The sequence below is a fragment of the Clupea harengus genome, chromosome 15 (genome assembly GCF_900700415.2).
Source record: "Clupea harengus chromosome 15, Ch_v2.0.2, whole genome shotgun sequence".
In the NCBI taxonomy this organism is placed as follows: Eukaryota; Metazoa; Chordata; class Actinopteri; order Clupeiformes; family Clupeidae; genus Clupea; species Clupea harengus.
The window spans coordinates 6386407-6410116 of record NC_045166.1 but is presented as its reverse complement, the minus strand read 5'-3'; the positions used below and the strand labels follow the sequence as shown (position 1 = coordinate 6410116).

At 43.3% G+C, this 23710-nt stretch overlaps 5 protein-coding genes across 9 annotated transcripts in view; 1 reads left to right on the top strand and 4 right to left on the bottom strand.

Moving 5' to 3' along the window:
* fmn1 (formin 1) overlaps window positions 1-4563 on the top strand; it is a 34174-nt gene extending 29611 nt beyond the window's left edge. For both annotated transcript variants that reach the window (XM_031581927.2, XM_031581926.2), the window contains exons 15-19: window positions 567-659; window positions 2101-2152; window positions 2601-2750; window positions 3425-3506; window positions 4180-4563. In XM_031581927.2, coding sequence (XP_031437787.1) covers window positions 567-659; window positions 2101-2152; window positions 2601-2750; window positions 3425-3506; window positions 4180-4224 — 422 coding nt within the window. In that variant the 3' untranslated portion in view covers window positions 4225-4563. The remainder of the gene's footprint in view (window positions 1-566; window positions 660-2100; window positions 2153-2600; window positions 2751-3424; window positions 3507-4179) is intronic.
* A 435-nt stretch (window positions 4564-4998) lies between these two features.
* On the bottom strand, window positions 4999-6629 carry grem1a (gremlin 1a, DAN family BMP antagonist). Its single transcript, XM_031581931.1, has 2 exons — window positions 6437-6629; window positions 4999-6159 (listed from the first exon to the last, which is right to left on the bottom strand). Exons 1-2 carry the CDS (start codon window positions 6466-6468, stop codon window positions 5625-5627), a joined length of 567 nt encoding a protein of 188 aa, XP_031437791.1. The 5' UTR covers window positions 6469-6629; the 3' UTR covers window positions 4999-5624.
* Window positions 6630-6727: 98 nt separating this feature from the next.
* LOC105899438 (neuroendocrine protein 7B2) lies at window positions 6728-10727 on the bottom strand. 2 transcript variants are annotated; one of them, XM_012826626.3, is made up of 6 exons: window positions 10580-10727; window positions 9737-9971; window positions 9399-9548; window positions 8014-8126; window positions 7235-7288; window positions 6728-7038 (listed from the first exon to the last, which is right to left on the bottom strand). In XM_012826626.3, exons 2-6 carry the CDS (start codon window positions 9957-9959, stop codon window positions 6928-6930), a joined length of 651 nt encoding a protein of 216 aa, XP_012682080.2. In that variant the 5' UTR covers window positions 9960-9971; window positions 10580-10727; the 3' UTR covers window positions 6728-6927. The 2 variants fall into 2 exon arrangements, with proteins under 2 accessions (XP_012682080.2, XP_031437790.1); XM_031581930.2 differs by having other exon boundaries at window positions 8014-8129; window positions 10580-10724.
* Window positions 10728-10837: 110 nt separating this feature from the next.
* LOC105899435 (rho GTPase-activating protein 11A) lies at window positions 10838-16500 on the bottom strand. Of its 2 annotated transcripts, none has more exons than XM_031581928.1 (9): window positions 16348-16500; window positions 15762-15829; window positions 15574-15670; window positions 15237-15499; window positions 13310-13461; window positions 12961-13074; window positions 12724-12870; window positions 12528-12624; window positions 10838-12382 (listed from the first exon to the last, which is right to left on the bottom strand). In XM_031581928.1, exons 1-9 carry the CDS (start codon window positions 16486-16488, stop codon window positions 11242-11244), a joined length of 2220 nt encoding a protein of 739 aa, XP_031437788.1. In that variant the 5' UTR covers window positions 16489-16500; the 3' UTR covers window positions 10838-11241. The 2 variants fall into 2 exon arrangements, with proteins under 2 accessions (XP_031437788.1, XP_012682077.2); XM_012826623.3 differs by lacking the exon at window positions 16348-16500 and adding an exon at window positions 16015-16200 and having other exon boundaries at window positions 10839-12382.
* A 2352-nt stretch (window positions 16501-18852) lies between these two features.
* actc1a (actin alpha cardiac muscle 1a) lies at window positions 18853-22672 on the bottom strand. Of its 2 annotated transcripts, none has more exons than XM_012826625.3 (9): window positions 22593-22672; window positions 21296-21446; window positions 21014-21142; window positions 20652-20762; window positions 20446-20530; window positions 19974-20135; window positions 19634-19825; window positions 19224-19405; window positions 18853-19103 (listed from the first exon to the last, which is right to left on the bottom strand). In XM_012826625.3, the coding sequence occupies exons 2-9, from the start codon at window positions 21422-21424 to the stop codon at window positions 18960-18962; spliced, it is 1134 nt and encodes a 377-aa protein (XP_012682079.1). In that variant the 5' UTR covers window positions 21425-21446; window positions 22593-22672; the 3' UTR covers window positions 18853-18959. The 2 variants fall into 2 exon arrangements, with proteins under 2 accessions (XP_012682079.1, XP_031437789.1); XM_031581929.2 differs by having other exon boundaries at window positions 21296-21474; window positions 22593-22658.
* Window positions 22673-23710: the final 1038 nt, after the last annotated feature.

Below are 23710 nucleotides of genomic sequence, written 5' to 3'. Positions count from 1 at the left end.
ATGTTTTGACCATTAACTGATCACCCTGGACCACAACACAGTACCACTGTTTACATGCAGGTGAATGACCCTCTTCAGCAGAAAAAAGGATCTCTTTCCATACATAAAACCCAGGTGAAAGGTACGCTTCGACTTGCAGGTAGCAGCCTCCACAGTTTACACAAACAGTGAATGAAAACAGTATTCTTTGTAATCTAATCCGCTGCGCTGCATATCGAGCATGTCCGCTCCCATCAGGGTGTATTATGACTGTGGCAGGAGACTGGCTCCTGTGATTCTCTGATTGGATGGCGAGCCAACGGGGACAAACAGAACAGGTCGGTGCCAGAGGCGGAACAGTGGTTATCCGTTATCTCTTGCCGCCATCGTTTTATCTAAACTGGCTCTATGCAAGGGTAACCGTGGTGATAACCTTTGACTCCCATACAGGTGGAGCCCCATCACAAGGACTGTGTACATGGTGCTAGTCTGACAAATGTGATGTGATTTCGGAGGACCTGTAAAACCACTGATGATAAATGTATGTTTGCTTAAGAGTAAATGTCCTTCTTGGTTTCTTTCTGTAGTTTGTGAACAAGATGTCCAAAGGGTGTGCGCCAGTTGCTCTGAGGAACACCTTCATCCATTCAAGGAGAACATGGAGAGTTTTATATTAAATGGTAGGTTTGGTCAGTGTACAGTGCACAACAGATGGAGGGAGAGTTTTATATTAAATGGTAAGTTTGGTCAGTGTACAGTGCACAACAGATGGAGGGAGAGTTTTATATTAAATGGTAAGCACAGCAGATGCAGGACACTGTCCACTCAGTGCTAGCTTATGACAGATGCTTTTGCCAGAGAGGATGCTTTTACATATATTTTGAACACGTAAATGATTTGCCAAACTGGATGGTTTTGCAGGGGCCAAATTGTCCCTTTTTCATTGATAGTCATGACAAGCTGAACAATACCTCTTAAACAAGCTTTTCATTGAAAATTAGAATAAGATTCTCCTTTAAATAGAGATACAGATTCAAAATGTAAATCACGCCTACATAAAGTTATTGTTTTGTGGGCCCACTGTTTATGTCTAATCTTAGACCAGGTCTCTGTTTTTGCTGTGTTGTCATAAGCCACTGTCTGCAGTCTGTAGCAGGATTGGGACAGCGGCTCTTCCTCCAGCCTCCTCCTCCCCCTCCCCCTCCCTCTTTGCTGGGACCAGACCATAATTATTCCATTGTCTCTTAAACATTGACACTCACATCCTGTTGCTATGGTGAATATCAGTGACTGGCCCTTTTGGGGAATGGGGAGGTGGGTGGGTGATAACTGTCTGTGGTCCTCGCGACCAGGGCTAGATAGCTCCCAGTTCTGTCCTGTTGGCAGACATAGTAGATAGGGATCAGGGAGATTTTGGCAATGACTGGGACTTTTGAGTGTAGGTCGAGCAGAGCACCTTAGAGACTCTGTGAGTCTGTGAGTCTGAAATTGCTTTTAGGGGTCAATGGGCTAAAATGGCACCATTATGGAAATACAAAACTGTAGGTAGTGAGTCTGCCTGTGATTTTACTGGCAGGACAAGGCAACGGGACTGTGGCGACAAGAAAGGTCTTTTTGTTCTGATTGCACGTGTAATAGCTGCTTTTAAGAGACCAAATTGTTGTCTGGCTCCATTTCAGTGTGATCATGATAGGTTTCATCGCAAGTAGACATAGGCAGTGACAGAATCACTCACACAGGAATTTAAAATAAACTCATAGTGCCCAATTAAATGGAGATGTACTCTTGTACATTTGCTTTTTAAGATTATTTTTAAATTCATGAACATAAAGAATTTGTGTCCGAGACAAGGATTAACCATAGTCTGAACAAAATTGCTTTTTGAATTGGGTGTGTCCTTTCGAAGGGCTGTCTACATCTGAGTTAAGTCACTGTCTGAAATACTTTATGTACTGAAATACTTTATATTTTATATACTGCATTTAGTTGTCCTTAAGTGCACCTGCTATGTTATACACTGTACACGTAATTGACTCAAACTTAACTTAAACCATGTGCTGATTATGTTTGAACTACTGAACTTTTATGTGTTGATCAAATGTGGTTGTGCTTGACCTGCAGCACAGCAAGAGCACAGTGCAACAGAGCTTCAGTTGGTGTGCGCACAGAAAAGGTATGAAATGAATAATAACATTTTAATATTAAACATTTTAAATGTACAATTGACTAAATATACTGTAAATATATGTATCTCCCATCTATACTAATAGCTCCACTCGTATTGTGTTGGTGTGGTACAACATTCACATTCAGGCCAATGATCTATTTTGACTATGCTACTGCTATAGGCTACTTGAAGTTGATCTGGTGAATTGTTTGAAATATATCACGGGCCTCAGATATGTTATTGCTTAGTTAACCCCCTACTCTCTTAGTACTGTTTCTTGGCTCACCTCAGGTCTTTTCTCTCCTGCCTGCCCCATGTTCTCCTGCCTGCCCCATGTTCTCCTGCCTGCCTCATGTTCACCTGCCTCATGTTCTTCTGCCTCATGTTCTCCTGCCTGCCTCGTGTTTTTCTGCCTTGTGTTCTCCTGCTTCATGTTCTCCTGTTGCCCCTGTAGCTTCCATGACCTGGTGGTTTACTTTGGGGTGAAGCCCAAGTCTGGCGAGAGGGAGGTGATGCCTGGCCAGGTCTTCATGCTCTGGTTTGAGTTCTGTGGAGACTTCAAGACGCGCTGGAAACGGGAGAGCAAGAACATCTCCAAAGAAAGGTGAGAAAAAGGGATGCGTGCGGTTTGTATGCAGCAGTGTTTACACACGCGCCTAACTAGCAGCCTAAATGTGTGTGTGTGTGTGTGTGTGTGTGTGTGTGTGTGTGTGTGTGTGTGTGTGCGTGCGTGCGTGCGTGCGTGCGTGCGTGCGTGCGTGCGTGCGTGCGTGCGTGCGTGCGTGCGTGCGTGCGTGCGTGCGTGTGTGTCTGTATGTGTCTCTGTGTGTGTGTGTGTGTGTGCGTGTGCGTGTGTGTTTGTCTGTGTGTGTCTGTATGTGTCTCTGTGTGTGTGTGTGTGTGTGTGTGTGTGCGTGTGTGTGCATCCATGTTCATGCTTGAATGTCCATGTGCATGTATGATTATGATGAGTGTGTTGGCATGCCGTGTGTGTGTGTGTGTGTGTGTGTGTGTGTGTGTGTGTGTGTGTGTGTGTGTGTGTGTATGTGTGTCTGTCTGTCTGTATGTGTCTCTGTGTGTGTGTGTGTGTGTGTGTGTGTGTGTGTGTGTGTGTGCATCCATGTTCATGCTTGAATGTCCATGTGCATGTATGATTATGATGAGTGTGTTGGCATGCCCTGTGTGTGTGTGTGTGTATGTGTGTGTGTGTGTGTGTGTGTGTGTGTGTGTGTCTTTGAGGGTTTTAATGTGTGTCTATATATGATCATTTGTTTGCAGACTAAGAGAGGCCCAGCAACGTGTCAAAAACATCACCGGAGAAAAGAAGGTGGAGACAAGGAAGGTCCATGCCAACAGCCTGGTGAGTGAACCCCTTATCCTTAACACTGGTCATGGGGCGTTTGCGGATCGGGCTCTTTGAGGCCAAAACTGATTGCCCTGGTCCAAGAGTTCAGTGCCTAATGCTATACTTCCCAGGCTGAATTCTCTAGCATAGCAACAGCCCCTGAAATAGATAGGAGTGGTAATACATGACTCTCTCCAGGTCTGTGGTACCTCCATGGGTATTTGTTATGTAAATAGCCTCAAAATAAAGTTTTAACATACAAAAGTGGAAATATGTAATTTGTCATGATTTAGTTGAAGGTATGTGATGAAGGTTTTGTCCATCAGAGCTGAAAGAGGGGGAAGTGTTCCTCTATAGAATGTTAGCTAAATAAAGTTTATAGCAGCCTTGCATTTGGTACGTTTATTTTATTCAAATAATGTTTAAACATTTGCCCAAATGCACCCTTACCATCAAGTATCCCTATTAAATAATGTCGAGGCACTGAAAATAAAAAGACTGCAGGCAGTTTCTGACAGTACATAAAGTATAACAGGATTCATTAGGAATATATGGTTGTATCTAAAGAATGAACACATCTTTGTATTTTTTTTAAACAAACAATACTATAAATGTATCTCCATGACCCCTATTGGGACATAACAACAGAAGGAACGGTTACCATAACAACCCTCTTCTCCTCCAACAGAAGGAACGCTTACGGCAGAAAGAGGCCAGCCTGGGCGCCAGTTAAGAACCAGGAAGAGGATGGCGGGAACGGAACCGGAATGCTCAGGACTCCGAGTCTGCATGGGCACTTTTATCCTGTTGTTTGGGACTCAGAGTCTGGTCAGTCACCCCTCTGGGAGTCTGTGGTCGCATCTCAGCCCCCGACCCTCCCAAACCTGGGCATCAGTGTAGGGACGTGTGTGTGGGACCATCTGAATGGCAGGGGCACAGACTACTGCTGGCACGGAAGGAAAGAGCATTGAGGAAGGCCTGATAGGCGACAGGAGTAAGCACTTTGACTGGATGGATTTGTATTGGTTTATGAAGTTGTCACTAATAATTAAAAAATGAATGTTGCATCAGACAGATGGAAACTTCTGATTGTAAAATATGAAAACTGCACAATTCCCTGCACAGGCCAGGGAATTTTAGTGGTCATAGTGCAACTAGGCGGTATGGATCGATTATCAAGTCTCATTCTGAATCAGTACCTTTCTTGTCAATGGTAAAAATATAACTGCAATACAATATTTCAAGTATTCAAAGTGTTTTATTAATAGTGTATTTTTCTGTATATTTTAAAATGAAATTAATAAATATCTTGTACAGCATTGGAATATTCAAATACAAACAACTTGCACTCTGTGTATCTTCAAAATAACCCACTATTCTTCAACCATCATGTAAAGTAAACCAATATTGATCACCATAATTCATTTTCTGTTATTCGTGGCAGCATTATTAATGTCTGCCAGTTACACATGTTTGAAAACTAGAACATTATTATTTAAAAATGTAAATTCTTCTTTAGACCGTGAAGCTATTCTGAGGAGTTACTTCTCACTAAAAAACAACAATATTTCACTAGCGAAGCCATACATGTGAAAAGTAATGACAGCGATTACAAGATGTAAAAATAAGTTTATTCCAATAGTATACAACATATATACATTTAATAAGGTATTATAGAGATAAATCAAGTAAGATAAAATATAAAAGGGGCTTTATGTGACGTTCATCACAATGACTCTACCAGTGAGATTAATTTAGCGTGCATTATTTTGAAAAATCCACACAGTGGAAATACGATAGTGATTGACACATCTCTGTCTCGCGCAGATGGGATGTGCTCCTACGAGGTTTCCGTCCTTTTCCCCGTACTGAGAATATCAGTTATATGAGCAAGCAAGTATGTCTTCACGAAAGAAGGCTTATGTTAATTATGCACAGCCTGCAGTTTACATGCATTTGGACAAACTGGACTGTCAGTTTACCGACCAACGCACTTGTGTGGGACAAGGGCTCTGGTGCCGATTCATTTCAAACCGCTGTCTCCTGTCTTAAGTCCTTTCATCTTTCATCAACCTTTGTCTCGGATGGACATAGCAGCCCATTCAAAAAGCTCAAAGAAAGCTAGTTAGGAGTTTAATCCAGATCTATAGACGTACAGCGACACTGTTTTACGCGCTGGACGCGTTTCTTCTTGGTATTCGGTTGTTTCCCGGGACAGAATAAAGTGTACGTTAAAGTGGTGAAGCTCTTGGGCTTACAAGTTGAACATGATTGGAAAGCGCTGTCATCCTGATAGACGTGTCGAGGAATGTAAAAAGAGTTGCACTGCCCATAGCAGAAACGGTTGATGATGGTGCGGCTCACGCACCCTTCTTCGTGGATGGTTTGTTTGAGGGGCTGCGTTTTGCACCAGTCCAGCTTCAGATAGCGGCGCTCTGTGACGTGAAGGGCCTCTTGGCTAGAATCCAGAACCTCCTCGGCGGGCGTAGGCGGCCCCATCCCTCTGAATATGGTTTGTGGTGTCTGCGGTGATTGTTCCGACTGGTTAGGGTTGTATTTATTGGGATGGGGAATGGCGCCTTGAAATCCCCCGGTCCCTCTGCCCCTCGCTGGGCTCAGAAGTAGCCAGAAGACCATGACCGCAGCAATAGTTGTATCTCTCTTCATCCTTGGATGGAGATTAAAAACACTTTATGTTATACACCGCTTCATGGAAATTTGTAGTCGAATAAAACCGCTTTGCTTTGTGCAGAGAAGTTTGTGTAAAACAAAGTGACCAAACGCTCAACACTCCAAATACAATTGAAAATCTGTAAAATATTCCACGAGCAAAAATAATGTACGTTTTATACGGGAATAAGGTCTAACAAAATTGTCATCGGCACATTAACATAGATTCACAGTGGTAAGTTACAATCAGTACACCTGAAAATGTTTGCGCTCACCTGTCGAACTTGTAGCCACAAGCAGAAAACATGACCCGGTGTTCGTAGCAAGTCGAAGAGGCACCGGAGTGATGAAAACAAACACTGGACGAAACAATAATGTAAAACAGCTCATCTACAGCTTCTGTGATTCAGATAGAAAGCACAAACTAAGAGTTGTGCCACCATCGAGATGTCCCATTTAAGTACATTGGCTTTGCATGATGCAGAGATGTCCACGCCCCCACATTTATCCTCCTCCCTCAGAGGGGGAACAAAACAAAAAAACAAAACAGTCGACAGGGCCAGACGTGTGCATAAGAACATAGATTTTATTAGATAGAATTTCAGTATACAGCAATCCCAACACAGATGTGAGCACAATGTCTTAGGTGTTGGAAGGGGGGTTTTCAGCCCATCAAACTGTTTTGCAATTGAGTGACTAGTTAAAACATATTTTTGACTTGACATACACCGTTTTAACTTTGTAATATAGAAATGTGATGTCTGGGTCAGGGCTTAGGGATGCTGGTCACTGTGTCTTCTTCCTCAGAGAAATGTGGGACTGATTTCTTGGCAACCACGTTGTCCAGCCGCTGCCCCATCAGGTATGGGTTGACGCTCTGAAATATCATAGGGCGAGACATGTTTGTGTTGATACTAGTTTCGGTTGGGTAAATGTGAAGTCAGTGGACCGGCTGAATTGCTCCCAGTCCCCAAATCCATCTCTCCCCTCAAAACCCACCCCACACAGGAAATCATGTGGTTTAAGAAAGATCACAGATTTTCAGACAACGTCAAAGACAGACAACAATATACCCTTTTTCTTCTCTTTGGTCCACTCTTCAGTTTTCCATACAACAGCTCCTTGTTCTAAAAGAAAAGAAAGGAAATAGTTCTACCGCTGTCCTCTGAGAGCAAATTGCTTTGTTTTGTATTAGGCAATAGGACATCGTTTTGTTTTTCCAAATACTTTTAATAGTTTAGTATACTGCCCTGGCAATAGTTTAGTATACTGCCCTGGCTGAAAGGAAGTCATATTTTTTACAGAGGGATTTAGTCAGCAAAAGATCAGCCTTCCAGTAAAATTATATTCTGTAAAAAAACAAAGATATTTATAACCATAAAAAAATGTCTGGCAGTTTGATTTCAGGTGACTTTCACATGAAGCTATATACACACACACACACACACACACACACACACACACACGAGACGAGAAGTCTGAACAGTGTATCTCAATGTACAGAATTATGAAAGCCATACTACCAGATATACAAACTTATCAGACTACTTCATCAGTTATCAAAGAGAATGGATGATAAGAAAGGAAAACTGCTGAGCGCAAAAAAAGAGTGTGTACCCCCAGCGAGACAAACTGCAGGTGTTCTGAAGTGTGCATAGACTAGGTCAATCAAATGGCTGTAATTTCACCATTTCAGTGTGATGGTGGCTGTGCACTAAAGTGACTGAAAGAGTGAAGTAAGTGAGTCTGTTCAGATGGGCATCTTCGTCTGTTTCCATCACTTCCAGAATAAATGGCAGTCAGCTCATGGTAACATTGAGAAGAATCCATAAAAAAATGGATGATGACTCACCCACTTGGCTGATGCTGGATAATTGTGCTCTGGGTCATAGAGGTGCTGATGCTTCTGGAACTCGCGGCTGAACTCCGCAGTGTCTGGGGCATTTTCCAAACACTCATCAGCTGCTGCTGCAACAAAGACTCAAAACATTCACCCAGGACAGAACACCATGGCTCAAGGCACATGAAAAACACATGCGGTCCACATCCATTTGTGATAAAATACTACAGGCTGTATTTTATCTAACTGACAGGCCTATTAATAATACAATCCTACAAGCAATATATCATCTAAACCATGGTAGGATATGCCCTGATTATATAGCAAGCAGGAATGAGTTGATGGACCTCTCAGAATCTACGCATCAGGTGCGACCCTCACAAGTTGCCCAGCGAAATGGACGGTCAGAAGAAATGGAAAGGAAAGGTGGAGCAGAGGGGGAGAGAATAAAAAAGAGACGCAGCTAAATGCTGCAAAATAAGTAACGTAAAAATAAGAAATGTTCAGCAGTAAGGGACCAGGTCAGTCAAAAACCCTAGCTAAAAAAAAAAAACACACACACACACACACAGTGTGACTAGCTAAGTAACTCATAACATAATGGACTCTAGGCTACACAGTTTGCACGTCTTACCTCTTTGTGAAGGAACTATATCATAGCAATGATGAGTGCCTAGCAGTCATATGACATTGAAGTGAATATGTTTCAACTAGTTAAAAATAGTAATCCTGGACTATGGACTTGCCAGCACTCGGTCATACCACATAAGCCAGGGAAACTGCACACACTATACAGCGACAAAGGCTAGAGTAACGTAACCATGACACCCCCATTACAATTAACACAGTAGCCAGTGTGACACAGGCAATGAAAGATATTTAGCACCATCTGCAGGTACACTTTAACATTACAAGTTACTATACTGATGATGCCTAAATATAATCATTTGAACATTTGAGCCAACTCTGTATTTAACTCTCTTTTTTTAAAGTGTAGGCTAATTGTTTTGTGTGTCTAGCCTTGTACATTTGTATGTGCTATGATTGGTGTATTCCTAGTGAGTTTTTGAGGGTGCACCCATAGCCAATGCATGCCTTGAAAACTCAGTATTCAGGTAGGCTACTTGTTGGTCAGTCTCAATTTTTTTGCATTTTGTAATCTGGATAATTTGCCTCCTAGATGAACATAGTGGCCAAATGTATAGTCTGGTACCCGTTGGGTTATCCTACAAAGTCTGGTGGTTTGCATGAGTAGGGTGGCCTGGGATGGAGTTGAATACCCAGGCCTGAATTATTATTTCAGTCTGCCACTGTACAGTACCACAAATAACCTCTGTTCAGGTATATAGTCCACATTCTAATGGTTCCAAATATGGCATTCAATTTAAAATACAAACCTGTCTTTCCTAGCGGGCAGGGGTTGGGTGGGTCAGGGTACCCATGGTCTTCACTGAAGTCTTTGGGGACGTTGTCCCCTGTCAACTCTGCCACAATATTGGGGATGTTGCCGTATGGCCCGAGATGTTGAAGGCCCTCATGGGCTCCCCCTGGTGAACAAATATTGAAACAACAAGGCGAATCGGAGCTAGACCCACAACATCAACGTATTTTTGGTGTGCTGACAGATGCTGATAATGATCTAGTATGATGACTATGATCTAAGTATTTGAATGTTCATTTGCCCTGCAATGTATATCACAAATAAAATCAATCTTGGGTGTAAAAATTAGCTTACCTTGGATACTCTGGGGACCAACTATATTGGTGGCCTGATGTGCAGGATACTCTACCCTGGGGCGAGCGATGCCCAGCTGTTCCATCACACCATGAAGCAAACGCTGAATCTCAGCCTCTGACACTTGGTCAGCCGTGCGGGGGCTGTGGCCTGACACGACGGCCAACATACCCACCACTAGGCTCAGAAAAACGGCAAGTGTCGTCCTGATTGTCGAATCCATCGCTTATGCTCACTAAAAAGAAAACATTTTAAAGGCACTTTGACATCAACCAACCAACTTGAACGTAACGGTTATCATTTTCTATTTTAAGAGGATACTGCCGAAAGAAACACTAGATATTGATTTAAGAATGAACCCATGGTTTAACTGCGAAAAAAGTCATTACGTAAAAGTCTATACGGTGTATTACTGTCTTCATCTACTTAAAAAAAAGTAGCCTACATGCAAAGGTTCGTATAGTTGGCATAGGCCTAACTCGGGCAGTAGCCTATAGGTTCATCAAGAAAATCAACGAAAATACCCAGTGTCGGACTATCGTCACTTTTATAGCCCATGGTCAAAATCACATCCATCTTATATTATATATATATTTTTTGCATCAGCAACCTCGTAATAATGACAACAATATGGGGACGCGCTCTCTGTCTCTGCGTAATGGGCAAATTAACAGCAATGCCAGCTCTAGACCCCTGAAAAGATGGAGGATGCGCCAGGCACCAGCCAGACACGCTCCGTCAAACATAACGCCATCACTGTCGTTAAAACGGTACCCGTTAAAACAAATTAGGTAGCCCTACGAATTGGCAAAAACGTATTAAATGGTGGCAATGTTTACTCACCATGCAGTGTAGGTGGTGCGAAATAAAACAGGTACAGCGGGGATGCAGTCCCGTCCACTGCCTACATTACCACAGTTGCTACGCACTCCTTTTGCACCCATCTCCTGGATCGCCATTGGTTCACTCAGACGGGAAATTACGTTCGCTGCATTTCAGCCAGGTGGTCTATTTATTTCTGGCGCTCAGACTACCTCTTCAGTCTTGGCATATACATTAATCTATGCATACACCTGCGGGTTCTTCCACCAGTAAACATAAACACACAGAATGGCAATGCGCAGACTTTATTATTCCTCTTGATACAAAAAAACACGGAACAATCACATATTGATAACATTTTGGATTAGTCAGAGACCAAGCCGATTAAAAACAATCATGAATTATAATGATGATAACAATACATTAATAAAACACTACATCTTAAAATAAAACAAGTTATTGAACTACACTGTACAGAACTGAAACAATTTAGACAGAGAAATCAGAAAACAGTTCTACTAAACCTACACCAAAGTTGTGAAACAATTGTGACAGTCAACACACGACTAAAAAACAACTCTATAAAAGCACCGATACTCAAAAGACAGACATTCACATCAGAGGCCAAATTATTTCATTTCTAGTCTGCCTAACAGAAGAATAGAGAGTGTGTGTCTGTCTCGCTATTGTTTAGCCCCTCTGAAGCTAACCCTGTCCATACAACCCCTCTCAATGTATGAGTTTATCCTCTTCACATACTTGTAAACAGGGGTCCTCTGAAAATGAATAGGAGATCGGAATGCTTTTGGTGTTAGGGATCTGAAGTTAAGTCTGCTGAAGATTTTAACGTGGGCTGCTACCCTGCCTGTGGGAAGCCTTGTGGCTGTCGGTGTGCCCAGGACAGTCTCCGAGGCACTAGTGCTTGGCTCCAGCAGATGAACGCGCTCTTGGTCCTGGTGAGGAGCTGATCCACATGCAGTGTTCAGAGTAGCGTCGGATAGCATTTCTAGCTGCTGGATATCCTCCACTGAGGCATCGCTGCTTTGGTCAAGTGCCTCCAAAACGTTGTAACCGCCGCCTTGAGTCGTTTCTTGATTTGTTTCTGCGTATTTGGACTCATTCAAATCTGTTGCCTGATAAAAGGGGGTCGTAAACAGTGACGGTCCAGTTACAATGGGGGTCGTAAACAGTGATGGTCCAGTTATAATGGGGGTCGTAAACAGTGATGGTCCAGTTATAATAGGGGTCGTAAACAGTGATGGTCCAGTTATAATAGGGGTCGTAAACAGTGATGGTCCAGTTATAATGGGGGTCGTAAACAGTGATGGTCCAGTTATAATGGGGATCGTAAACAGTGATGGTCCAGTTATAATGGGGGTCGTAAACAGTGCTGGTCCTGTATCCACATGAGACAAAGGAGTCCTCTCTGCAAACACTGACCCAACAGGGGTGTCACATGGTGGCGAGGTGGGAGCTGAACATGCTAGGTCTTCGTCTCCGACATGAGGATTGACTTGCGATGTGTTATTGTTTTGAGAATCTATAAGCACACTACCACCATCTTGGATGAAACCACTAGTTTTAGAGGGGGAACGTTCAGGCTCCACCAAGTGCCCAGGGTCAGAGGCACAGCACAGCACCCTCAGTAAGCCGGAGAGAGAGGAGATTTTTCCTGGAGCACAGTCAGCCTTCAGGAGATTTTCTGTAGTCATTCCCAGAGGTGTCTCAGCAGAAGAGCTTGGTGATGACCAAGCTGGTGGGATCGCTGGGTGATGATCCTCTTGTTTGCTTGATGACAAACGGCGGATGTTTTCTTTAACAGTTCTACAAATGAGAGAAGACTAATTTGACCAATTTGGATTTTTAAAGACTCATTTTAAAATGTGTGTGTTAATATGAGCGTATACTAAACAGTTGTGAAAGTTGAATGTTTTGAATATAGGTATTTTTACCTAAACCTATAACTTACCTTTTGACCTTTTGGTACACAGATGCACATCTGTTTATTTTTGTTGAGCCGCTAGATCTTTCGTTTTCAGCTACCAGAGGAAATGAAACGGTTGGCCCTTCGGATACAAGAAAACAAGTAAACACGTGAAAAGCGAATCATTCTCTGGACAGGAAAATATATTTCATGCGTTTGTATGTGTGTGTGTATGTTTTACCCGAGTTGAAAAGAACCCGTGGAAGCATTCCCAAACAGAAGCTTTTTCTCTCTCCAGGTCTCTGCTTTCTGCCCCGGCAGCGTTCTTTTGAAGGCTGAGAGGAATGCCCTCCGAGTCCAGGAGTCACCTGCACTGTTGTTGGCAAAACTGAACCACACATACGCAAAAGATACATTAAGTACATGCATGATCCATACTCTTAAGGCGGATGAGGATACTATTTAGAACATTAAGTACCTGCATCACAGAATCTTTCTCTCCTCTTCCTGCTCAGGTCCATGTCTATCCCCTCTAACAGACATGCATCACGTAGGGAGGGGACCGATTTTATAACAAACTCAGGGATGACACCTACACAAAACCGTCTACGTCAGTAAAATTCATATTTCTGACAGAGAGTATTGCTAAACACTCAATTTTCACAAAAAGGTTTGTAGTAGTTCTCTGCTAAAATACAATTACCTTAGTAAAAACACTTACAAACTGACTAAAGAAAAAAAGAAATAGCTCTATGGTCATTGTAACTAGTCTAATAATAGCCGTCGCTAACCAAACAAAGTGACAGTGAGAAAAGTGAATGTCTTACCAATGTGGTGGGCATTTTCAATGAAGGTTTGCGTGACGGCAACTTTAAGTTGATCATGGCCCTCAACAATCTTCAAACCAGTGTTGGAGGGGAAGAGGTTTGGAGCGAAGATCACTGACAAGTTATAAGCAGTCATTTTATTCTCAGTAGCTCTGAAACAAAACCACAAGGAAAGTTAGGAGATGGAACAAGGCAAGGCAAGGCCAGTTCAGTTACGTTTAGTTATATAGCACATTTCATACACAGAGCCAATTTAATGTGCTTTACATGAATAAAAGCAAAATGAACATCCAAATTAAAAATGAAACCATTTAGTGATTTATGGTAGCAGCACTTCTAAAATCCATTCTGTAACTAAATGGAAGCCATTGTAAAGTTTTTGAACTGGATTAATGTGCTCTGTTCTCTTGGTCCTGGATAGAACTCTAGCAGCAGCATTTTGAATGGGCTGTGGCTGTTTAATGGTCTTTTGGGAAGACCAGTTTAGAGACCATTACAGTAGTCCACCTTACTGGAAATAAAAGCATGAATGAGCTGCTCTTGGTGTTTTTGGAACACCAAACCCTTGATTCTGGCTATATTTTTAAGATGACAGAAGGCCGTTTTGGTGATCGCTTTGATATGGCTGGTGAAAGTGAGATCGGAGTCTATTCAAATGCTAAGACTGTCGACTGTCGGCTGTGGTTGAATAGTCAAATAAATAAAAATGACATCTTCTGTCCTTTCCTAACCACTTTTCCTCGATGGAAAACGTCATGAGGTCAAAGAAAGATGTGAAGCAGAATTCCTAAGGAAAAGATAACCACGGTGCAAAGAGAATCTGACTGCACTTACACTCAGTGATGTCCTTATGCAACTGGATATTACTGATGTGGGTTTGTAAATCTTGCTGCCACAAGGAACTGTGGGACAGCATTATCTCCATTCCTTTTGTAAAGGATGGTCCAGCGTACCCTATGCTTAAGGAGATTAGAAAGAAAACACTGAATCCCCTGCATCTGTGTATCATCTGCATAACTATGGTAATCAGTGTTGTTGCTCTGTAGATCTTGGCCGCCTATAGAGATCGGAGAAGAGGTCGGAGGACTTATCCCTGGAGGACTCCATGTGTTATTGCCACTGGATCAAATTCATAACTGCCAACAATGACAAAGTAACTCCATCCTTCTAAATAAGACCTGAACCAATGAAGGACTGCTCCAGAATTCCTACCCAACATTCAAACCCATCCAGCAGTATTTTATAACTTACAATGTCAAATGCAGCACTGACATCTAGTAAAACCAGAACTGATTTTTTACCTGAATCAATCATTAAACACTTTTATAAGAGCCTTTTCAGTGGTGTGGGGAGGTCAGAAGCCTGATTGAAATTTGTCAAAATGACTGCTTGAGTTGAAAAAAAAATGCTACTTCATAGAAATCAACTTTCTCAATGATCTCAGCTATGGCAGATTTCAAATAGGTCTATAGTTGTTTAACAAAGAGGCATCCAGGGATCTCTTTTTTAAGAGTGCTGACTGTTTTAGTGACTTTGGGAAAGTGCCTGATAGCAGTGAGCCATTAACTATTTGCTACAAATTAGTTTTTACAGACTTAAAAGTAGTTTAAAAAAAACGGTAGTGTGTCGACCGGCATGCCGATGATTTAAGATGCCCAAACTGTTACCTTTAGACTTTTTGGGTCATTTGAATTCAGTTCTGTCAGTGGTCAAATAATTTTCTAGGTGGTCGTAGAGAGGGCATCGTTTCTTTATGTGGTGTTGATAATTGTTTTCACTAAAGAACCAAGCAAATTCACTAAATTTTTCTGTGAAAAGGAGTTCTGGGGCAGGATGTAAGCTTGTCAAAAAGAGTGCTGGTATTGCTGAAACATTGACAGTTTGTCATCATTGAACCTCTAGATTTCATAGACTGACTAACAGACACCTTTGTGAGAGCCTGTGGAGAAAGCTGGAGAGGAACCGAAGAGTCGCTGAGTTTCTCTCAGGCAGGAGACAGGACAGCAGCTGGGTGGCCAAGGACCTCTCCTTCTCATTGGGGAGCTGCTGCGCTTGGAGCAGGGCCTGGCTCAACTCTGCTGGAAAGATGGGGTCTGGCAGCTCGCGGAAAAACTGCTTCACCAGGCTCGCCACATCACAAGGGAGGGCTGTGGCGAGGCAGTCCTCTTCCTCCCCCTGATCCAGCTTGGCCTGTTGAGATGCATCATGAGATGAACGTATGCATGTATCTATCTACAAAATGGAGAAGAAAACCCCACACTCACCTTAAGTGATTTCAGACGTATGACGGAGCTGGATTTCCTGAACAAGCCCTCAGTGTCAGCATACTTTGAAAGGTGCTGGCAAGCGTCAACCAAAAAGCTGATGGAAATTCAAGCAGAAAAATCCATGTATATAAGGGGCCTAACTTTCGCTGTATGTCAGTTTAGACTGTCTGAAATTGTGAATTTACCTTGGTACCATTCCATACTCAGCTACAGCACATGCATACACATTTTCCAGTGGGACACCATAAACTTTCTAGAGTAGGGAAAAGAGTGGTGAGGATAAAATGAACTAGGTTTGGTTTGCCTTCTCATTCATGCTTACCACCAACCTACTCATCATCACCCCAATATTCACAGTATCGCGCAGATTGTCTGATACTCTGGCACTATAGCGTCGCTGCATTGTATGAAAATGAACGAATCAAAACAGGTGCAGACCGAACTCTCCTGACTGCATGGTGTCCTCGAGCTTGAATCGTCTTGAAATCTCAGGGGAGTCTTCAGCTTGATTCCATAAAAAACACGAAGATGCTGCAACACTGCCAAGCGAATGACGTTGTGGTCGGATATCTTCATCCTTGGATTGTTTACAGGAGTATCTCCTGTCACTGACCTGTTTCACCACAAGCAAACCCAATATATTCCCCATTACCAATTAATTGATGCAACACAGGTGTGTCGCGACGTCTAGACCGGCGGACGGGCTGGACCCCGCCCCAATCGTATCGCACTAATTCATATGAAAATGATCGAATTAAAACAGGTGCAGACCGAACTCTCCTGACTGCATGGTGTCCTCAAGCTTGAATCGTCTTGGAATCTCAGGGGAGTCTTCAGCTTGATTCCATATACAACACGAAGATGATGCAACACTGCCAAGCGAATGACGTTCTGGTCGGATATCTTCATCATTGGATACTGTCGCATAGTCTGTTCACAAAATCTAGTGAATCTTACAATTACATGGAGACAGGACAGGCCTACTTTTCCGAAACTGTCTTCATTAATAACAACCTTTTGCTTTGTCTACTTAGTCTCTACCTACACCTGATGTGACGTGGTGAAGTCTCCAATGGGTTTCTTTTTGTAAGCGGTTGGTTTGAGTGCGAGACGATGGGGGCGGGGTCCAGCCGCTGGACTTTTTTCGCAGCTGCCAGATAGGCAAAGTCTTTGATGTTGAAATATGCCCACGCAAACCGCTGAATGAGGTAGAGTTGAGACCAGTGGATGATACCACCCTGCAGGTTGGCGTCAGGCAACTTGGTGTCCATAAAGCATTTGGAGCCACACACCCCTGGCCCGTTGCAGTAGAGAAAGCCGGTGTTGAGCACATTCCAGCGGGCCTTCTGAGAGGCAAGTCTGTGTACAGGAGGCCTGCACTGGGGCTGGGGATGGGGAGGCTCGACGAAAAACTGAGGGCCTACCCTTAGATTCCTCACAGCTTAGTCCTGAACAACAACAAAAAGTTATTCAACTGTTGAGTGAACATCAAAATGTCTTTTCAAAACATGACTAAGATTATGGGTATACTGATAAGATCTTCCATGTGATACCAACAGGGGATTCAGCTCCAATTAGATACCGGTATAGTCGCATTCCACCAAAACTTTATCAAGAAGGGAGGGGGCTTTTGGGTAACATAGGCTTTTGGGTGGTATAATTAGTGAAAGTTGCACTCCTGTAGTTCTCGTAAGAAAGAAGGAAGGCTCCCTTCGATTTAGCGTGGACTACAGGAAGCTTAATAGTGTCACTCATAAAGATGCTTATCTCCTTCCTCGGATTGAGGAATCACTTGCATCCCTGAAAAAGTCCTGTCTTTTCCACTGGGGATCTGGCACATGGTTACTGGCAGGTGGGGGTGCACCCAGCTGATAAAGAAAAAACGGCCTTTGTGACCCCTATGGGCCTATACGAATTCAATAGAATACCAATGGGCCTATGCAATAAACCTGGGACTTTTCAGAGATTAGTGGCGAGTTGCCTTGGAGATCAATATTTTAAAATATTATTACTGTATCTCGACGACATAATTGTCCTTTCCCCATCCTTTGACGCCCATATTTCGCATTTGGACTTGGGGTTCAGCCCCCTTGGGGCCTACAGGTTAAAGATGAAGCCTAACAAGTGCTGTCTCTTTCAGAGCAAAGTCCATTACTTGGGACATGTTGTTACAGAAGGCGGCGTCTCACCGGACCCAGAGAAGCTACGGACAGTGGAGGACTGGCCAGCTCCCCAGAAGGTCACTGAACTACGTGCCTGGCAAAATATTACAGACGCTTCGTAAAGAGCTTTGCCAGACTGGCAGCTCCGCTTAACTCCTTGCTGTGGGGAACATCAAAGCGGGGTAGCCGAACAGGGCCAGGTCACATGTGGGAATGGGGGTAGACACAAGAGACTTCCTTCCAAGAGTTGAAACGGACACTATGCAAGCACCAGTGCTGGCCTATGCAGATTTCCAGCGTCCCTTTGTAGTGTACACTGACGCCAGCCACACAGGACTTGGGGCCAAACTTCTCTCCAGTGAGCCACGGTGAGAAGGGGGGAAATTTACCTTTCACAGTTACAATTACATGGAGACAGGACAGGCCAGACATCATTGCATCTTATTACATATCTCGAAAATAGCTTATTTTAGCAGTTGAAGTAAACGTATGCTACAAAGAACTGTGTTTAGTTTATGAGTTTTCGCGATTGACATTTGAGTGGACAAAATGGTTATTGTTGGTCCTTTCTATTATTGGTTTGATATATTATCTGAACAAACTATAGGTAAACCGAAACGACAATATCCATTACGACAATATCCAATCACGCATAGTGTCATCCTGAAATTGCATTATATTATGATACTTCGGCACATCCTTTTGATGATTGTAGCCTACTATGCTTACAATAAAGAAAACTTGCTGAGACACAATGCCTGTTTCAGTGCAATTCCACCCAGTAATCGTATTTCCGGTTTATTTACGGTTCCTAGCATTTAAAAACAATATTTAATTTGTTTCACATCTTACTTTGTTCTGGTCGTAAAGGCCAAGCTTTATACTTTCATGTGTTGTTAAGTGGATTAGCAGGAATTTAAGCAACAATAGAATTAGCTAACTCTTCATCTGGACTTTTAGGCCTAATTACTTGTCCACACTGACAGAATCTGAACAAATGTTAAAATTCAACTTCAATACCGGTGTTTGTCAAATAGTTGCAATAGTTGTATTGACATGGTCAAATTCATGAATTGAATCCATTCAAATTCAAACAGATTACACAAAGTTCATGTACTGTTATGGGCAGCTATTTTTATTAAAACAGGACATATATATACAGTAAACGGCACAGTACAAATGCAGACACAGAGGTGGATGGAGAGGGGTGGGTTTGGTTGCTTAGAAGCACTTCCTGTGGACAATGGAGGGACCTGCCTCATCATACTCCTGCTTGCTGATCCACATCTGCTGGAAGGTGGACAGGGAAGCCAGGATGGAGCCACCAATCCAGACGGAGTACTTACGCTCAGGGGGAGCAATGATCTAGAGGGGGGAGAGGAGCAGACAGTAGTTGAATACCAGGGCTTCTGTTGGTGAATGGAGTTTGCTGAAATGCAGTAAAGTGTATGGCAGTAGACTGAGAGAGATGGCACGAGATCTCACCTTGATCTTCATGGTGCTGGGGGCCAGAGCAGTGATCTCCTTCTGCATACGGTCAGCAATACCAGGGTACATGGTGGTACCACCAGACAGGACATTGTTGGCGTACAGGTCCTTGCGGATATCAATGTCGCACTTCATGATGCTGTTGTAGGCAGTCTCATGGATACCAGCAGACTCCATACCTGTCAGGTAAAGCAGACAAAGTTATACCCCATAGTTCACCCAGGTAAGTGTGGTCAGTGATATCTTCAGAATATACCCAAGAGTTTGATGCTATCTATGCACGTGCACTTTTTTTCTTTGAACGCCAGAGGGCAATACATTACTAAATGTTGATGCAGTAACACGAAAAATGATCTAAAACAGTTTGAATAAATTACTGTGTACGTCACTGTCAAATGAATACTCACCAATGAAGGAAGGCTGGAAGAGAGTCTCGGGGCAGCGGAAACGCTCGTTACCAATGGTGATGACCTGACCGTCGGGCAACTCGTAGGACTTCTCCAGGGAGGAGGAGGAGGCAGCGGTGGCCATCTCATTCTCGAAGTCCAGGGCGACGTAGCACAGCTTCTCCTTGATGTCACGCACGATCTCACGCTCAGCTGTAAAAGGCATGATTCACGAAAGTGTGAGTAAGTAAACTTTGGAAATTTGGAATAAAATATTTTAGCCCAAAAAATGTTTTTGTTCTTTTTCCTTTTTTTTTGAAAGGGAAGACAGTTTGACTTGTGAAGCCACGCAAGTTCTTACCAGTTGTCACGAAAGAGTAACCACGCTCAGTCAGGATCTTCATCAGGTAGTCAGTCAGGTCGCGACCGGCCAGATCCAGACGCATGATGGCGTGGGGGAGAGCGTAACCCTCATAGATGGGGACATTGTGGGTCACACCATCACCAGAGTCCAGCACGATACCTAAGAAGCAGTGAATGAATAGTGAGACTGGTGAAGATACTGGAATTTTGTACAACTGAAAGGGACATCATGTGTTTTATTATGATCAAATTTGAACTGTGTTTATGTTTTATTATAACCACGTGGCCAACATAAGATTGTATCTTGCAACGCTTAGCACTACACTTTTTCTTAATCTGTACATTATAAGGTTTAGTAAATAGGTTGTAATGGTAAAAATCTAGTTTAAAAGATTTCTCTGGAAATATATAATGATTTGCCGTGACCGATTGTAATTGCAATTGGTGAGTGGGTGTCAGAAGATACTGACCAGTGGTACGGCCAGAGGCATACAGGGACAGGACAGCCTGGATGGCCACATACATGGCAGGGACGTTGAAGGTCTCAAACATGATCTGCAGGCAGAGGAAAGAGAAGAGAGGCATGTTAGCTACCCCAGCATAGATCCTGTCCTCTCTGACAGACATTCGACCTTGAAGAAGTGTTTTGCTTTACAGTTCATGGACACCACCTCACCTGGGTCATCTTCTCCCTGTTGGCCTTGGGGTTGAGGGGGGCCTCAGTGAGCAGGGTGGGGTGCTCCTCGGGGGCCACACGCAGCTCGTTGTAGAAGGTGTGGTGCCAGATCTGAGGGGGTTGACAGGAGACAGAGAAGAGGATTTTAAACACTGAGGTCCTGGATTCTTTAATCACTCCTATGAGTTAACATGGCTATGAAAACTAGGCTTTTATTTTATTTAGCTAACTCATGAGAGAGTTGAGAGTATAATGTAAGCAAATATCACACATTATCACTTTAGCTGATCTAATCTAAATGGACTCACTTTCTTTCTGTCTACGTGTATGTGTGAAGCAGTGTTTTGTTTTTTTATACCAACCTTCTCCATGTCGTCCCAGTTGGTGATGATGCCATGCTCGATGGGGTACTTCAGGGTCAGGATACCCCTCTTGCTCTGGGCCTCGTCTCCCACGTAGGAGTCCTTCTGCCCCATACCCACCATCACACCCTGTTGGGAAGAACATCATGCAGAATGTCAGAATTCATACCGACGCTACAGACAATGACCACAAATGTGCGTGTTCAGATGCCACAATATAAATGTATATGTTTACCGCTTAATAGTAGTAGGCAGTGGTGAGCTTATGTCGAAGTTGTTTACCTGATGACGGGGCCTTCCAACGATGGAAGGGAAGACAGCACGGGGAGCATCATCACCGGCAAACCCAGCCTTGACCAAGCCAGAGCCGTTGTCGCACACGAGGGCGGTGGTCTCATCGTCGTCACACATGATTGGTCGGTTCTGGGATGGTCTGCAGCAAATCCAAACAAGAACAGTGGCTGTGTTCAAAAGAGACGCGTCTACTCAGAAACATTCTCTCACACCATCGAGTTAACTATTTTAATCTAGGCTACTGGATTCACTTTGCATATTTGGCAGGTTTTATCACATTTGTTATTCAGTCTAAAAGATAATACACTGAGACATTGCCAAGCCCCCCCCCCCCCCCCCCCCCCCCCCCCCCCAAATTCAAGTTACTATTTTGAGCAGCAGCTCTTGTCATTCCAACCACTGGCCCTCCTGAGCCAGGAGCCTATCAGTAGCTATTTCAAAGCTGAAGGGGTCTGTTTGCTGACAGCTGATTGCGGAGCCTGCATCCAGGCGCAGCTGTCCCCTCAGGATAGTCAAGGCTAGCCACACTGTATGCTGCGTGGAACATCTAGCAGCCGCAGCTGTCCCCTCAGGATAGTCAAGCATCTAGCTAAAGTCTTTCTGCCTCTGAAAAACAGCTCTTATCTGAGTGTTTAGCCTTGAGAGTGAGGTAGGCTACATCACTTAACTGACCTAGGGTGACCTGGTCAGATCACCAGATCACTGTTCACAGAGACCAGATCACTGTTCATACCCGCAATGATTGTCACAAAACTATGCCACTCGTACAACCATCAGTCCTTGCCTCGAACATCCTCCGCATCAGTACAGACAAATGCTATGATTTCCTCAATAAACATTTACATTCAAAGTTAGTCTCTTATCCTTCCACTGCTGTTGTATGCTGGTGTGCAAAACACTATTCTTTCTGTGTATCCTTCTGAAGTAGACACTATTCTTTCTGTGTATCATCCTGAAGTAGACACTATTCTTTCTGTGTATCATCCTGAAGTAGACACTATTCTTTCTGTGTATCCTTAAGAAGTAGACATTATTCTTTCTGTGTATCCTCCTGAAGTAGACACTATTCTTTCTGTGTATCATCCTGAAGTAGACACAATTCTTTCTGTGTATCCTTCTAAAGTAGACACTATTCTTTCTGTGTATCCTTCTGAAGTAGACACTATTCTTTCTGTGTATCATCCTGAAGTAGACACTATTCTTTCTGTATCCTCCTGAAGTAAACATTATTCTTTCTGTATCCTCCTGATGTAGTCCATAGACAGACAGGTTATAAGTCACTCACCAAGTTGTGCCGCAAGACTGGAGTTTCCACTGGGACAGAGGGCGAGGGTCTCTGATGCTCCTTAAATATGTCCATGCTCCAGGGGGGCAGCGGGGTATAGGGCTAGGGGGCGGGACCTCGGGTTCGCACAAGTCCAAATAAGAGCTGCCCAAAAGTCGCCTGCATAAACGTGCATCCTGGAGTGCATGGGGCCTTTGACAGGACGCCACTAAAATGAGAGAGAGATGTTTCCTAGGAGACAGGAGTCCGGCCTTGTTATAAAAATAAGGTTGAACACAGAAGTGAGGGCATTCTGTTTTTTATATAACATTTATATCCTCATTAAATGATACCGGTGAGATTTCATGTGAAGGGTTTTCTTGTCTTTTTTTCTTGATTTACGTGGTTGTCAATCCAGTGTGTGACATAGGAATGTATATAATCAAAGATGGATAGAATCTTCAACATATACTAAAACATTTCTGTAACAGTAAGGGAAATCAAAGGATTGAGTGCTAAATGCCTTTTACTGAACCTTAATGTTAACCTTGTGATATTACATACAAATTTCTCTACCTGGTAATATTGGCATCCCTAAGTGTGTTCTTGTACATTATGAAATTGGTTTTACGCATTGTGTATCACTATGCTTGGAGAGTTTGTTTTGGTTACATATAATGAAATAGCCTGACCAATGACCAATAGTTGTTTGACACAGTGGGAGTTAATCATACATAACTACATACTGATCTGTCATTTCCTTTCTGAATGCAGTCAGAGGTCAAATATAACTAGAGAGACATTGACAAGTATCAGGTTCATTTGGTTAAATTGTTTGACTGTGTCTCTGAAAAGTGGCGTTTATCGGACACCACAGAAACTAAGCGACTGTAACTGGATATGCGTTTTTCGATGAGAGGTGACAGGGGGTGAGTGGGGAAAGAAGGAGTCCTTGTAGACGAGGAGGCCAACTGCGAGGTATTCCGCTTAGTCTAAGGAACCCCCTAGCCTCTGGTAAGGTATGTGGAGGCTCAAAACATGCAAGACAGCTGAAGAGGTGTCTGTGTGCTCTGTCTCGAAGTGTGTGTGACTGCGCTGTGTGCGTATGTGTGTATGGAGGAGGGTTTATCTCATAGAGT

Excerpts from the sequence above, each read along its gene's own strand:
- LOC105899438 (XM_031581930.2), bottom strand. The coding sequence starts at position 9,959 with ATGGATTCGACAATCAGGACGACACTTGCCGTTTTTCTGAGCCTAGTG. Across the intron at positions 9,549-9,736 it reads TGGTCCCCAGAGTATCCAAG|GGGGAGCCCATGAGGGCCTT; the intron begins GTAAGCTAATTT and ends TTTGTTCACCAG. Across the intron at positions 7,039-7,234 it reads GACCAAAGAGAAGAAAAAGG|AGCGTCAACCCATACCTGAT; the intron begins GTATATTGTTGT and ends ATGATATTTCAG.
- actc1a (XM_012826625.3), bottom strand. The coding sequence starts at position 21,424 with ATGTGTGACGACGATGAGACCACCGCCCTCGTGTGCGACAACGGCTCT. Across the intron at positions 20,136-20,445 it reads TGCCTCTGGCCGTACCACTG|GTATCGTGCTGGACTCTGGT; the intron begins GTCAGTATCTTC and ends ACTGCTTCTTAG. Across the intron at positions 19,104-19,223 it reads CCAGCACCATGAAGATCAAG|ATCATTGCTCCCCCTGAGCG; the intron begins GTGAGATCTCGT and ends TCCCCCCTCTAG.
- LOC105899435 (XM_031581928.1), bottom strand. The coding sequence starts at position 16,488 with ATGATGAAGATATCCGACCAGAACGTCATTCGCTTGGCAGTGTTGCAT. Across the intron at positions 12,871-12,960 it reads AGAAAGATTCTGTGATGCAG|TTTTGCCAACAACAGTGCAG; the intron begins GTACTTAATGTT and ends TGTGTGGTTCAG. Across the intron at positions 12,625-12,723 it reads ACGGGTTCTTTTCAACTCGG|GGCCAACCGTTTCATTTCCT; the intron begins GTAAAACATACA and ends TTGTATCCGAAG.
- grem1a (XM_031581931.1), bottom strand. The coding sequence starts at position 6,468 with ATGTTTTCTGCTTGTGGCTACAAGTTCGACAG. Across the intron at positions 6,160-6,436 it reads TGTGGCTACAAGTTCGACAG|GATGAAGAGAGATACAACTA; the intron begins GTGAGCGCAAAC and ends TCTCCATCCAAG.